The sequence below is a fragment of the Morone saxatilis genome, unplaced genomic scaffold (genome assembly GCF_004916995.1).
Source record: "Morone saxatilis isolate NCDOM2014 unplaced genomic scaffold, NCSU_SB_2.0 Contig11, whole genome shotgun sequence".
In the NCBI taxonomy this organism is placed as follows: domain Eukaryota; kingdom Metazoa; phylum Chordata; class Actinopteri; family Moronidae; genus Morone; species Morone saxatilis.
The window spans coordinates 17,296,813-17,307,917 of record NW_023339663.1 but is presented as its reverse complement, the minus strand read 5'-3'; the positions used below and the strand labels follow the sequence as shown (position 1 = coordinate 17,307,917).

The 11,105-nt window shown below is 41.1% G+C and overlaps 2 protein-coding genes across 5 annotated transcripts in view; one reads left to right on the top strand and one right to left on the bottom strand.

Annotated features, from left to right (window-relative positions):
• immp1l (inner mitochondrial membrane peptidase subunit 1) overlaps positions 1-11,105 on the bottom strand; it is a 19,189-nt gene that overhangs the window by 5,097 nt on the left and 2,987 nt on the right. Inside the window, exons 1-4 of one of the 2 annotated variants that reach the window (XM_035651931.1) lie at positions 9,087-9,183; positions 1,175-1,285; positions 977-1,065; positions 596-722 (exon numbers count right to left, since the gene is read on the bottom strand). In XM_035651931.1, the coding sequence (XP_035507824.1) occupies positions 596-722; positions 977-1,065; positions 1,175-1,279 (321 nt within the window). In that variant the 5' untranslated portion in view covers positions 1,280-1,285; positions 9,087-9,183. Of the gene's footprint in view, positions 1-595; positions 723-976; positions 1,066-1,174; positions 1,286-9,086; positions 9,184-11,105 lie in introns of those variants that run through there. The other variant, XM_035651932.1, reaches the window with a different exon arrangement.
• Positions 9,237-11,105, top strand: part of elp4 (elongator acetyltransferase complex subunit 4) — a 52,273-nt gene continuing 50,404 nt past the window's right edge. The window contains exons 1-2 of one of the 3 annotated variants that reach the window (XM_035651928.1): positions 9,237-9,371; positions 10,586-10,621. In XM_035651928.1, the coding sequence (XP_035507821.1) occupies positions 9,266-9,371; positions 10,586-10,621 (142 nt within the window). In that variant the 5' untranslated portion in view covers positions 9,237-9,265. Of the gene's footprint in view, positions 9,444-9,832; positions 9,946-10,585; positions 10,622-11,105 lie in introns of those variants that run through there. The other 2 variants (XM_035651927.1, XM_035651929.1) reach the window with 2 other exon arrangements.

Sequence of the window (11,105 nt, the reverse complement as noted above, 5' to 3'; positions counted from 1 at the left end):
TCTCTCTCTCTCTCTCCCTCACTCACACACACACACACACACACACACACACACACACCTCCGCCCACCCATCAGTCTGTCCATTCGGCTGGCACTAACTCTAACAGGCTTCAGAGAGATTGCAGGCCTGAGCTGTGGGCGTTGGGGAGAGTAGTAATAGAAAAGCAATGACAGTGGTTTCAGCAGCAGAACCCCTGCTCACTCTCTGGTTTTATCACTGTTCTGAGGAAATATAGGTGTTGTCAAAAGCTGATATTTTGACCAATGACACAAAATGGATGTGTGCGGTCTAAAATGTAAACAACTATGATAGGATATAGACAAAGAAATCCAAAAACTGAGAGATCGTTTTGCATTATGCATAGAGATTCTGTCAAACTATCAAGTGTTTTGTTGTGAACACATTCTTCATTCATTCTCTATTTTACTGTATCTTTTTAACCTTTTTTTCCCTTCCAAAAAGAGTCACAGTTGTGCTTGTCTGATTCGTAACAGTAAAACTGCCACCAGGAACCTTACTTGGTAAAGCAGGTAATCACAGGATGTATAAGAAGAGCAGCTGAAAAGCTCGACATCAGGATGTAAACATACTCACATATTGGTGGGTTTTGAACAGATCAGATGGGCCACTTGTGCAGATCTTGTCACCCTCCAATCCAATTACCCTTTTACAAATGTTCATATTCGGGTCAAATGGACTCTTTGCAATTACTATATCACCCCTGAAAAGAAAACATAATCCCAATCAGTTCATTTGTAACAACGCAGAGTGCATTCATTCACAGAAAATTATAAATGTCTCATATTATCTATGGTATATATTTGTAGTTAAATGCTGCCATTCTGTCCTTTAATCCTTAAATGGCCTAAAAAATTTAAATTGTGTTAAATTGTGTAAACTGTTTATATATATTTCAAAATGATTACTGTGTCCTCTTTTTGCCTACTGCACATGAATCCACTGACTGGAACCCACTTTTGTATTTTGCAAAGATGACGACTCATCCGTTCAGAGAAGACAATATCATGGTTGACAATGGTGGGCTCCATGGATGGACCAGAACACTACCCACACCAAACAACAACAAAAAAAGCAATTATTTCTTGTGCATAGATGAATTCATATAATTTGAAAAGAAAAAGTAATTCATTCTGTAATTGTAATGATACTAACCACCACAACTTCTCCAATGTATTCGAAGGCACAATGTGCAATGCAGCCATACTGGACCGTGTAGCCCACAAACCCCAAGGTCTTCAGCAGCACATTGCGGAACATCTCCACCTACAGCACAAAACACAACCATACATTATGGCACAATGTCAGTGTACATAGCTTTGACATGCTCTATACATACAGCGGTGAGTAAATGATTCACTGCTTTGATCCATTTATGGTAGGCTTATGCCACTTCACAGGGTTTTTGAAAACAAAAGCTGTTTGGGGTTTCATTTTTAAAGGTGTGGACAAGGTTGTCACAGTTGGCCTACTGCTAAGATGGCACATTCCCTGGTGTTTCATTCTCACAGGCTGAGCGGCCAGTTCACAGCAAAAAACTGCCCTGAACTTTGATCCTGTGTAGGATGGACCAATCAACACCTTGCGCTCAGGTGATGGACAAACACAGAAGCTGTGACACGTCCAGCCGAGCAGCTCTGCACTGTCTGCAGCTAGTCCCTGACACTGTGCTGCCTCCGCTACCACCTCAATCATTAGAGCGGTTATCAACTTCTGTCAGTACCATAGAAACACAGAGACACCCCCAGCACCCGTCCACCCACCCGCCCCGGCAAACACTCTCGGTCACACAAACACACACAAGGACTAAGCGTGTCTTCTGAGCAAACATCCCAGCCACACTCAGGTTATTGACATTTACTCGAGCTGCAACCTGTTGGATGGACAGAAGAAAGTAAGTAAATCTTTACACACCGTCGTGCAGTGTGTGTACGCAGGCACACCTGCACACACACACACACGTATACACAAACAGACTGAAACTGTATGTTTAGAAAAGAATAGATACAGCTTGGCTTGGAGGTTAGTCTGCACTTCAAACATTTTTAGCTCATGCCGCTGTCCTGCCAGTCCACCACAGGGTAAAGAAATCGTTTTCTCCGTCTCCCCTATTCCTTCTGTCTCTTTCTCTCTTTCTCTCTCCATGTCTTCTCTCCCTCCCAGGGTATTATTAACCAAACCAAGCAGAGCGGAAACCAAAGCCCCAAATCCTCAGAGCTCTGGGAATGACTTCCCAAAGATGGACATGGATTAGACCCCCAATTTCTCCCTTGCCCCACCACCTCCACCCCCCTTTCTCCCCAGGTCCCCAACAGACCGGGTGTCAGGTGGCTCTCCCAGCCCTGCCAAAGGTGTTACCCCTAATCCCATTACCCCCCTGTGCTCTTCTCACACACACAAACACACACACAATGCTCTCTCATTCATGCCAACTATATTCCACCTATTAAACCCTCTATCTATTCTTTCATCGCTAGCGTGGTTTGTCTCTTTGGCCCATTCGCCATCGTCTCTGATCCAAAAAAGACCAACTCTATCCTTTTACCTCCTCGTGTGCTGCTTCTCCGCTCTTCCCTCTGTTCCCTGATCACCCCTGGCAACCCTCTGCTTTTTGTTTTACCGCCACTGTGAATGACAGTGCTTGAGAAGGTGAAGGGGGACTCATATACACTCAAATGAGGTGCCCCTTTCCAGCCACAGCCTGCTCTGGTCTCTTGTTATGTTCCACAGGAACTATAAACTCAGTCCTGCCACAGCTGGTACAATAACACCTCTGGCCCTATAATTCCTCTGTTGGGAAGCAAGTGGTCTAAAGGTTAATGTGAATCTCGGGTCTACACTAAGGCGTCATGTTCAGATCTATTTGTCTTGCTCTCAGCTTCCTCCACCAGCATCTCTGTCATTGCGATACTGTAATGCACTTGCAGACATGATCTCACATGTGCTCTCCCTTCTGCTAGGCTGGGGATCAGGAATCTTTTTGCTAGCACTCATTCGCAAAGCACAGTGGACAGTCTCCCTTACAGCTGCCCTCATATCTCTGTTTCAGCTCCCCCCCTCCATTCCAGTGTGCATTCATCATAGGTAGGGATTAAGGGACTTTGCATAACAAGATCACACAGCCAGTGACTGATATCAAGAGAGTCCATATGCAGCCGCCTGGTTTTCTGAGGCACCCTCTGTCATTGATATTGTGTGTCTATGTGTGTGTGCATGTGGTGTGAATGTGCACAGACAATAGCATTACCTATGTGTTTCATACAAAGTGTATATATGAGCTGCAGTTACTCCTTTGGGAGTCAGAATGAGGTGGACATCCACAGAGACCTCTGATTGGATCTTTATTACCTCTAATTCCCCAGAGCATAGAGTCAGGCAACCCACACTATCTCTCGCCCCTAATACCCAGCCCATGTGTGTGTGTTGGGGACTACCAACATTAATTGAATGCTGTATTACAGCTGTAAATTAACACAAAGTATCTCTGTTAATCCAGGATTACACGCCAAACATGTTCATGGGAAAACAAAGAAAGTCAGTGCAGGCCCTCTCTGCAGAACCATCTGTGGCCACCGGCCTCCTGTGGTCACAGCACAGCGCTACAGTGGGGAAAAGAGGGGGGATCCCAAATGAATAGCTACCGATGGAAACACACCATTGTGTGTTTAACTCTGTGATCCTCTTACAGGGGGAGCCCCGTTTCACTCTGGGCAGAGCAATCTAAAGTAGATGAATGAATTTATTTATTTTTAAATCTCATCCATGAGCAGAGCAGCAGTGGTGGGGATGCATATCACTGTGTCCACCCAGCTGTCAAAAGCATTTTAAGTGTACAATTTGAAACACTGCAAAAATAAAATGTGAACAAGGTGTTTTTCATCTGCATTGACACAAATAAAGAGGTTTCCTGAATGTCACTATGACAGACACATCCACAGGAAAATGCAAAGAGTCTCTCAGAAAACTGATAAGCATTGGGCAAGTTGTTATTATTCTTTCACAACATCAAATGTGATGCTTCCAGGATGAAAACAATGAACTGACCTTGGCAATATTTTAATCTTTAAGGAAATTGTCATTTATGGCTGGTAGCCAGTCCATCAACACATATGACATTTCTTAAAGGTTGTGATTTACAGATAACTACTGCCAATGTCATTACTATTTCTATAAAAAAAAATCCACCATGATTTATATGCAGATAAAATGTTCTGCTTCAAATAAAAAAAATAAATAAATAATAAAAAAATAAAGATAATTTGATGAAGTTACACAGCCAGTTCCACCGACCTTTGCCAATTATCATTGGAATACTTCACTGGAAACTATGTAAAGGGATAACAGTATGTAGGAGCAGCAAGCAAAAAAACAAAAAAGTTCAAAACAAAGTCAATAAGAACATATCAAAATTGACACCTAAACAAACACACATTATTGAAGCCATAAGGAAATATTCCAAAAGGAATTACCGCTACTGGTCTCAAGAGATCTGAACCTGCCATTGGCTGAGTAGTGTTAATTGATATACATGGCCAGTCTATTAGAACCACAAAGAGAATCTCAATCCAAACAGTGCGTAAGGCCCTTGCAGTGGACTCCTTACACAACTAAATTAGGAAAACATGGGCTGAGAGAGAGCTGGGCAACAGGGGGGCTAAGAGGCTTACAAGCCCCTTGTCAGATATTCTTCTTCTCCCTGAGGATCCCAGATGGAAGGGAGTCTGGAGGAGCAGGCAGCACCGGAGAGGGGACGAATCCCACCTCTGATGTTCTCCTCTGGGCAGCAGAAGGCAGAGGAGGGTGGGGCATTAGTCCTGTTGCGCTGAGCTTGATTTGATCTTAATGTGAACTATAAAAAGGAGGAGGTTAGGCAACCAGGGGGGTCTGTTTCAACTATCAGTCCAATCAGAGATAATCCTGCTGATTTAGACACAGGCACCTGGCTGGATGGAGGGTGACAGATGTAGAAGTCCCAGTCACAGAGTACTATGTCTAGCCCACATCTTTTCTACGTCTGCCTTTTATCAGAGGCTTAATTGAAGCAACTGATCTCCATATTGCTCTTTTCATTGTTGCTAACGGCAACACAGCCGTGAAACAGCTGAGCGAGGTTACTATTTGAGGAGCTGAGGGTTTAAACCTACAATCAATGGGTCAGCCAGAGCAAATAATAGCCAAGTGATATGAATACAACTGCTATGAATTGAAAGGAAGTGTGGGTTGACAGAGTCCCCAGCCAATTATACAGAATGGAAAAATCAGCCACTAAGCCTTATTGTATTGACCACAAGCAAACGCGTGGTGCTGGCCTGGTGCTGAGAGAATTGAGAGATCTTATCTGATGTTGTATCAGATTGACAAAGGAGTTTGTGTTTTGCACTCACCAGCTCATGACAAAGCCTGATATATTTTAACACTAGCTAATGACAGACACCTCAACCCAAAAGCAAACCTATGATTTTTAAGAATGTGATTTCCTTTCATTCTGAATGAGCATGTTTTATGTATTATTTTATTTTTCTCTGTCCTGTAGGTCAAGCTAAATATGTCTCGCATGTCTGCAAAAAAACAAACAGCAGGAAATCAAAATAAAGATATGATGTGGAAGATGTGGAATAAATGGAAAAAAGTCCAATCCTTAGACAAAATTAGCTGTGTACAAAACCCATCGCTTATTGCACTTGTGGCCTTAGAATATTACTTTACTTTCAACGCTAACAAAACAAATATGGTGCATGCTGATGATAATCTTGCATCCCCCGGACACAAGAAGTCTCCTGCTTCTCGCAGTTCCACACTGATGGCACAATTATACTGAAGAAACCAAAACACCCTGACCAGGAAAGGTCTGACATGTTATGACTACTGCCATTATATAGCTCAATCAGATACAGAGAGTGATAAAACTGCAGAAAAACACACACATGCACAGATGACACTGACGCAATGAAAGGGGGGGGGGGTATTCTTTTTGTACAGTTAGCCTACTGTGTTTACACTACCACAAACTGAATTGTACTACAGTGTGGGTTAAATTGGGATTTAAGAGAATTGGAAATGAGGTGACTGGCACTGTGCAGAGGATGTGCGGAAATTTCCACAGCAGTGTACTCCTACATCCTGCACGTTGCACTGCTGAAGCAGGCTCTCCTCCTTCTGAGATGCAGTTCAGTCAGCGCATCTTATGCGTCTCATATAGGCTTTCCACAATGCCCAGTGTTGTCAGTCATGATATATTCCCTTGGTCTCCTGTCAGCACATATAAATCTCAACAGTGCTGTCAAAACAGCAGGACTGCCTCTGCTGAGAGCATTTGTAAAGTGAGCAGTTGGGCTATTACTTCCTCTGGAGCCTTACAGTATCCTGTGATCTTGTGCTGCCTCTGGCCTTTCTCCGCCACACAAAGCTTTTTTACAGCTGTCTTAAGGATTAGACCGACCTCTCATCAGTCAGCCAGTATTAATAGTGGACATTATACAGTACAAAAGAAACTTGCCTTTCTCCCAGCATTTGCTTAAAGTTCTAGTGTGGAACAATTAGTAGGATCTGTTGGCAGAAATGGAATATAATAGGCATTAGTATGTTTTCATTAGTGTATAATCGTCTGAAAAAAAGTCTCCCATGAAACAGATCAATTAGCTGCTGAACAAAATGCTGCACTGCATTCCACATTTCAGTGCTGAACCTCCCTTACAAACTCATGCATGAATACAAAGTATTTTACTTATCATGAGAGTAATCAGTTTTAATGTTGGAGACTTCAGCACACAGAGGGGCAGTCAAAATGTACTCAAGCACTGTGCAAGATTTAGTGGCATCTAAATGGTAAATGGACTGTACTTACATAGCGCCTTTCTAGTCTTCTGTCTACTCAAAGCGATTTACACTACATCACTTTCACCTCATCTGCACACATTCACATAATGGCAGCAGCTGCCACACAAGGTGCCAACTGCTCATCAGAAACGGACACTAAGGGAATTCACACACATACATTTACAGTATCTGGAGCAATTTGGGGTTCAGTTTCTTGCTCAAGGAAACGTCGACATGCAGCAGGAGGAGCTGGGGATTGAACCTTCTGATTAGTGGACGACCCACTCTACCTCCGGAGCCACAGCCGCCCCCTCTACCAGTGTAGTTGCTGAAGCTTTTCACCTCACCCTCCCGTTCCAAGCATGTAGCTAAGTAGAGTGGCCTCAAAACTTGCACAAAAAAAATGTCAAAGGCCTTTTCTAGAGCCACTTCTGGATACAGTAAAACCAGATACAGTCAGACCCCATAACCCTAAAGATAAAAATGGCTTATTCTAACGTAACCATACACAACAGTTATTATTTTCTGGTGATTATACATTCATAAAAACATACTTATGAATGTCATATTTCATTTATGTCAATAAATCTTCCTAAAAGTTCCACACTGGACCTTTACAAAAATTCTAATGTTCCAATACTTGATTTGTGCACAATAGGCTCATATTTGAACATATTAAGAGAGTATTCTGGACCACTCCAAGACAAAATTAGATCAATGATTATATAAAATGTAATTACTGCACTTAAATAAAATGTTTTTAACAATGGTAAAATCTACAATTTTATTGTACCCATTCTCAAACGATTAATAGACCAGGGCTCTCTGCAGCACTACAGTACTTCATTATAATACTGTTTTGTCATACATTTTACCTTTATCAAAAAATTGCAGCCTCTGCGATGTGGATATTGCACTTGGCCATATTTCTTGTCGATAATATTTCAATTAATTGTGAGGCCCAAATATCTAATGTATATTTTCCACATACCTTTTCAAGAAGACTAGTTGGATCTAAACTGATTCTAATGTTCCAGTTTAAAAATGAGAATACCAGCAGTTCATCATCAGGTTACACTCAGCTGAATTGTTGTAAGCTGTTCTGTGTTGGCATTATCAACTTTTTCAACTTCAAAACTGTTAAGGTTTTGCTGGAGCTCACCACGTCCATCCACAGCTATCCTTAAGCTGCAGTGGCTTCCTACTGTATGCATGCAGTGCTCCGAGCATTGCTTCCCTCACCTTTACACCTCCTGAGCCCTCCAAACTGAATGTGATTGGGGAAGTGACGCACAAGGATCCACAGTGCGTATATACCCACAAATAAACTGTGTTTGGTGCTACCACATGCACAGGCACATAAAGCTGCTCTGATGCATTTGTACAACTGCAATTGATGACTTATTATATAACGTTACATAAGACCTACTATGACCTAAGCATGTAAGTTAGTAGATCAACAGATTCATTAATTCGGTTGCTACAAAGGCCAATCTAATCTAATATAATATAATATAATAGTTAATATAATAGGATAAAGTCATATACTCTCCTGCAGCACAGTACTTTATATAGTGATACACTGTGACCAACATCATAAGATACTATTTTTGGCATTTGGCATTTGCCAGCAACAAGCATTTCTTTTCTATTTAAACATTTTAGTAATTTGCTACTTTGTGTGTTAAATTTTAAAATATTTGCACACACTGTGAATCATAAAAAGCAAACTCTGGCAGTTAAGGCTGCTTTACATACAGTTGTGAGTAATATCACTCATTTACAGGTTGCTGTGTCTGTGATAAACATAGTGGCACTCAAAGTAATCAATAATGCATTGAAGTAATTAAGTGTACGACTGATTCCTGCTCACTGAACATCATTTCCCCATTCATATACGTAGGCTATGTTCTCTTTCATTTACTTACTAGGCTATATAAAGTGGCCATCGTGTGATATATCATATATTCTCGCACCTAGAATATAATACTTTTACAGTTTTGTAGTTCATTCTTGCCTGGTTGCTAACCAACAGATGGTCTGTGGTTGCAAACGATACAACACAACAATATTCTGGCTCTGTACGTGTGTCCTGTACAATGAACCAACAAGGTCAGAGTCAGAGCCATGCGTTAGGTGACTGTTTAATGTATGGAATAACTGTGGATCATTGCCAAGTCCATATACACTCACGTTGTCGTAAACAGAATAAAGATAAATAAAGTGACCTCATGAACAGAGGTGTACTCACCTACTGGCTGATTCAGTGCTCCTCCGAACATGCAGTTCAAAACAAACTCCACTTCCTTTTCACAGCGTCCAAGCGCTCCGTTACAATCGCCGCTCCGATTGGTCGAGCACCAGCAAAGTCTTCTCTGATTGGACAACACGCTCCAAAACATCCACAGGCGTCAGCACGTTAGAACCAGCATGGCAGCTCCCACTAGCAGTGTGGGGAAACCCTCCGCTGAGCGCTCACCGTTCAATACTACCAGTTTTCAGAAGAAAACCAGGAGCAGGTTAATCTCCATACCTGGTACCAGACCGTCGGTTCAAAACGGACAACTCTTAGTTTCCACCGGTGTCACGTCTCTCGACTATCTGCTCGGTAACGCTAACACTGGCTACACAAGCTAACCGTGGTTCTCAATGTATCGTCAGTAGACACTCCGAAGCTGGTTGTAAATGTTAGTGTTATTCATTTCTCAAAGGGGAAATGTATGAGTTAACACGGAATATGAAGCTTTGTCGCTGTTAGGACAGGACAAACTGTAGTTAAAGTAGGAAAGTTAGGCGTTAGCATTATTGGTACAATACACAATAATCTATTCTCATATTACAGTTTTATATTGAGTTGTCCGTGGCCCACAGAGATACATTTTGCAGTTGTGTCTATAGAGATGTTCCTCCTTAAGCAGATGTCAGAAATGTAGCATTCTGAACTAATTGTAGCCACCAAGGACCAAAATAGTCCAAAAACATTGATACACCTGTTTAATCTCAATTAATTTTAATGCAACAACTGTCATCTCAAAAAACCAATGTCTTAATACAATTGGCATGTCATGTTTCAATATCAAGGCAGCCAAACTCCACCTTGCTGATATCAGGTATCTCTTCAAGTTGAAACATGATTCATAACATACAATTTGAGTTGTGTATCACAACTGACACATTTGTTATGTCATTAACACCAGGGAAAACAAGAGATATAACTGGGCTAAACTTAAGCCTGATTATGATGAGTCTGTGTAAATGCAGCAGTGTGTCTGTAGATTTTATGAGGGACATTACTTTCTGTTTGTTCCTAAACCATTATGATGTACAGAAATTAATGTTCTTAAGGAGAGAATATGTTGGACATGTTTGAAATGAGGTGTGTCCCTGTGTCTGTTAAGGGCCACTACTGTCTTCTGGTGCAGGTTTTTGTGTATAAATGATATGTTAGCAGTATTTTGCTTGTTGTCACACTGTCATGGGACTTACTAGGACACTTGAATAGAACAGAGCAATTATTACTGTTATTAGTACTTTTTCTACTATGACAAGTCAAAATACCTGCTGTTAAAAAGCTGTATTTTCTGATAAAGATGAAAACACAACTGTGCAGACTGGAAGGGAGAGTGAAGGAAGGTTGGCCAAGCTATGTCTAGGCTAGTTCCGAGAGGTTCAGAGTAAGACAGTGTCTAATATGTGACTGAAATTATTCAAAATCTGATCATATTTTTTGTTTTTTGTCTTCACAAACAGGTGGTGGGTTAGCAGTTGGAACAGTACTTCTCATAGGTGAGCCTCTCACTTGTCAAATTGAACAAACAAACAAGAAGGTCCTATTAAATGCAGTGATTTCTTCTTTAATGTGATGTATTTCTTGTTTAAACAGGCTGTTTTGGCGGGACATAAGACAGCGAGGAATCAGTTATACATTTAAACCAACCAGCTGTCAGTTATGGACATAAACTTATTATTAACGTAGAATTTTAAATTTTGTATTATTTTATTATTATTTAAGGTTAGGCTTTTGTGTTACTCTCACTTATGCAGCATGAGGTCCCCACTGAAGATGAAGTATATCCCAAGAAGTTCAAGTACACATTTCATTGGATATTCACAAAATTGTTGTTAACCCTTTATAGGGCACTCGTTGAAATACTTGGAAATTTAAAATTTCAACCCTGGAGTGTTATTGGGGGATATAAGAAGACGTTTTTTCTTTTGATTTTTGATTTGAAGTTTCAGTTTAGGCTGAAAATCAAAGTCAATGATGTCT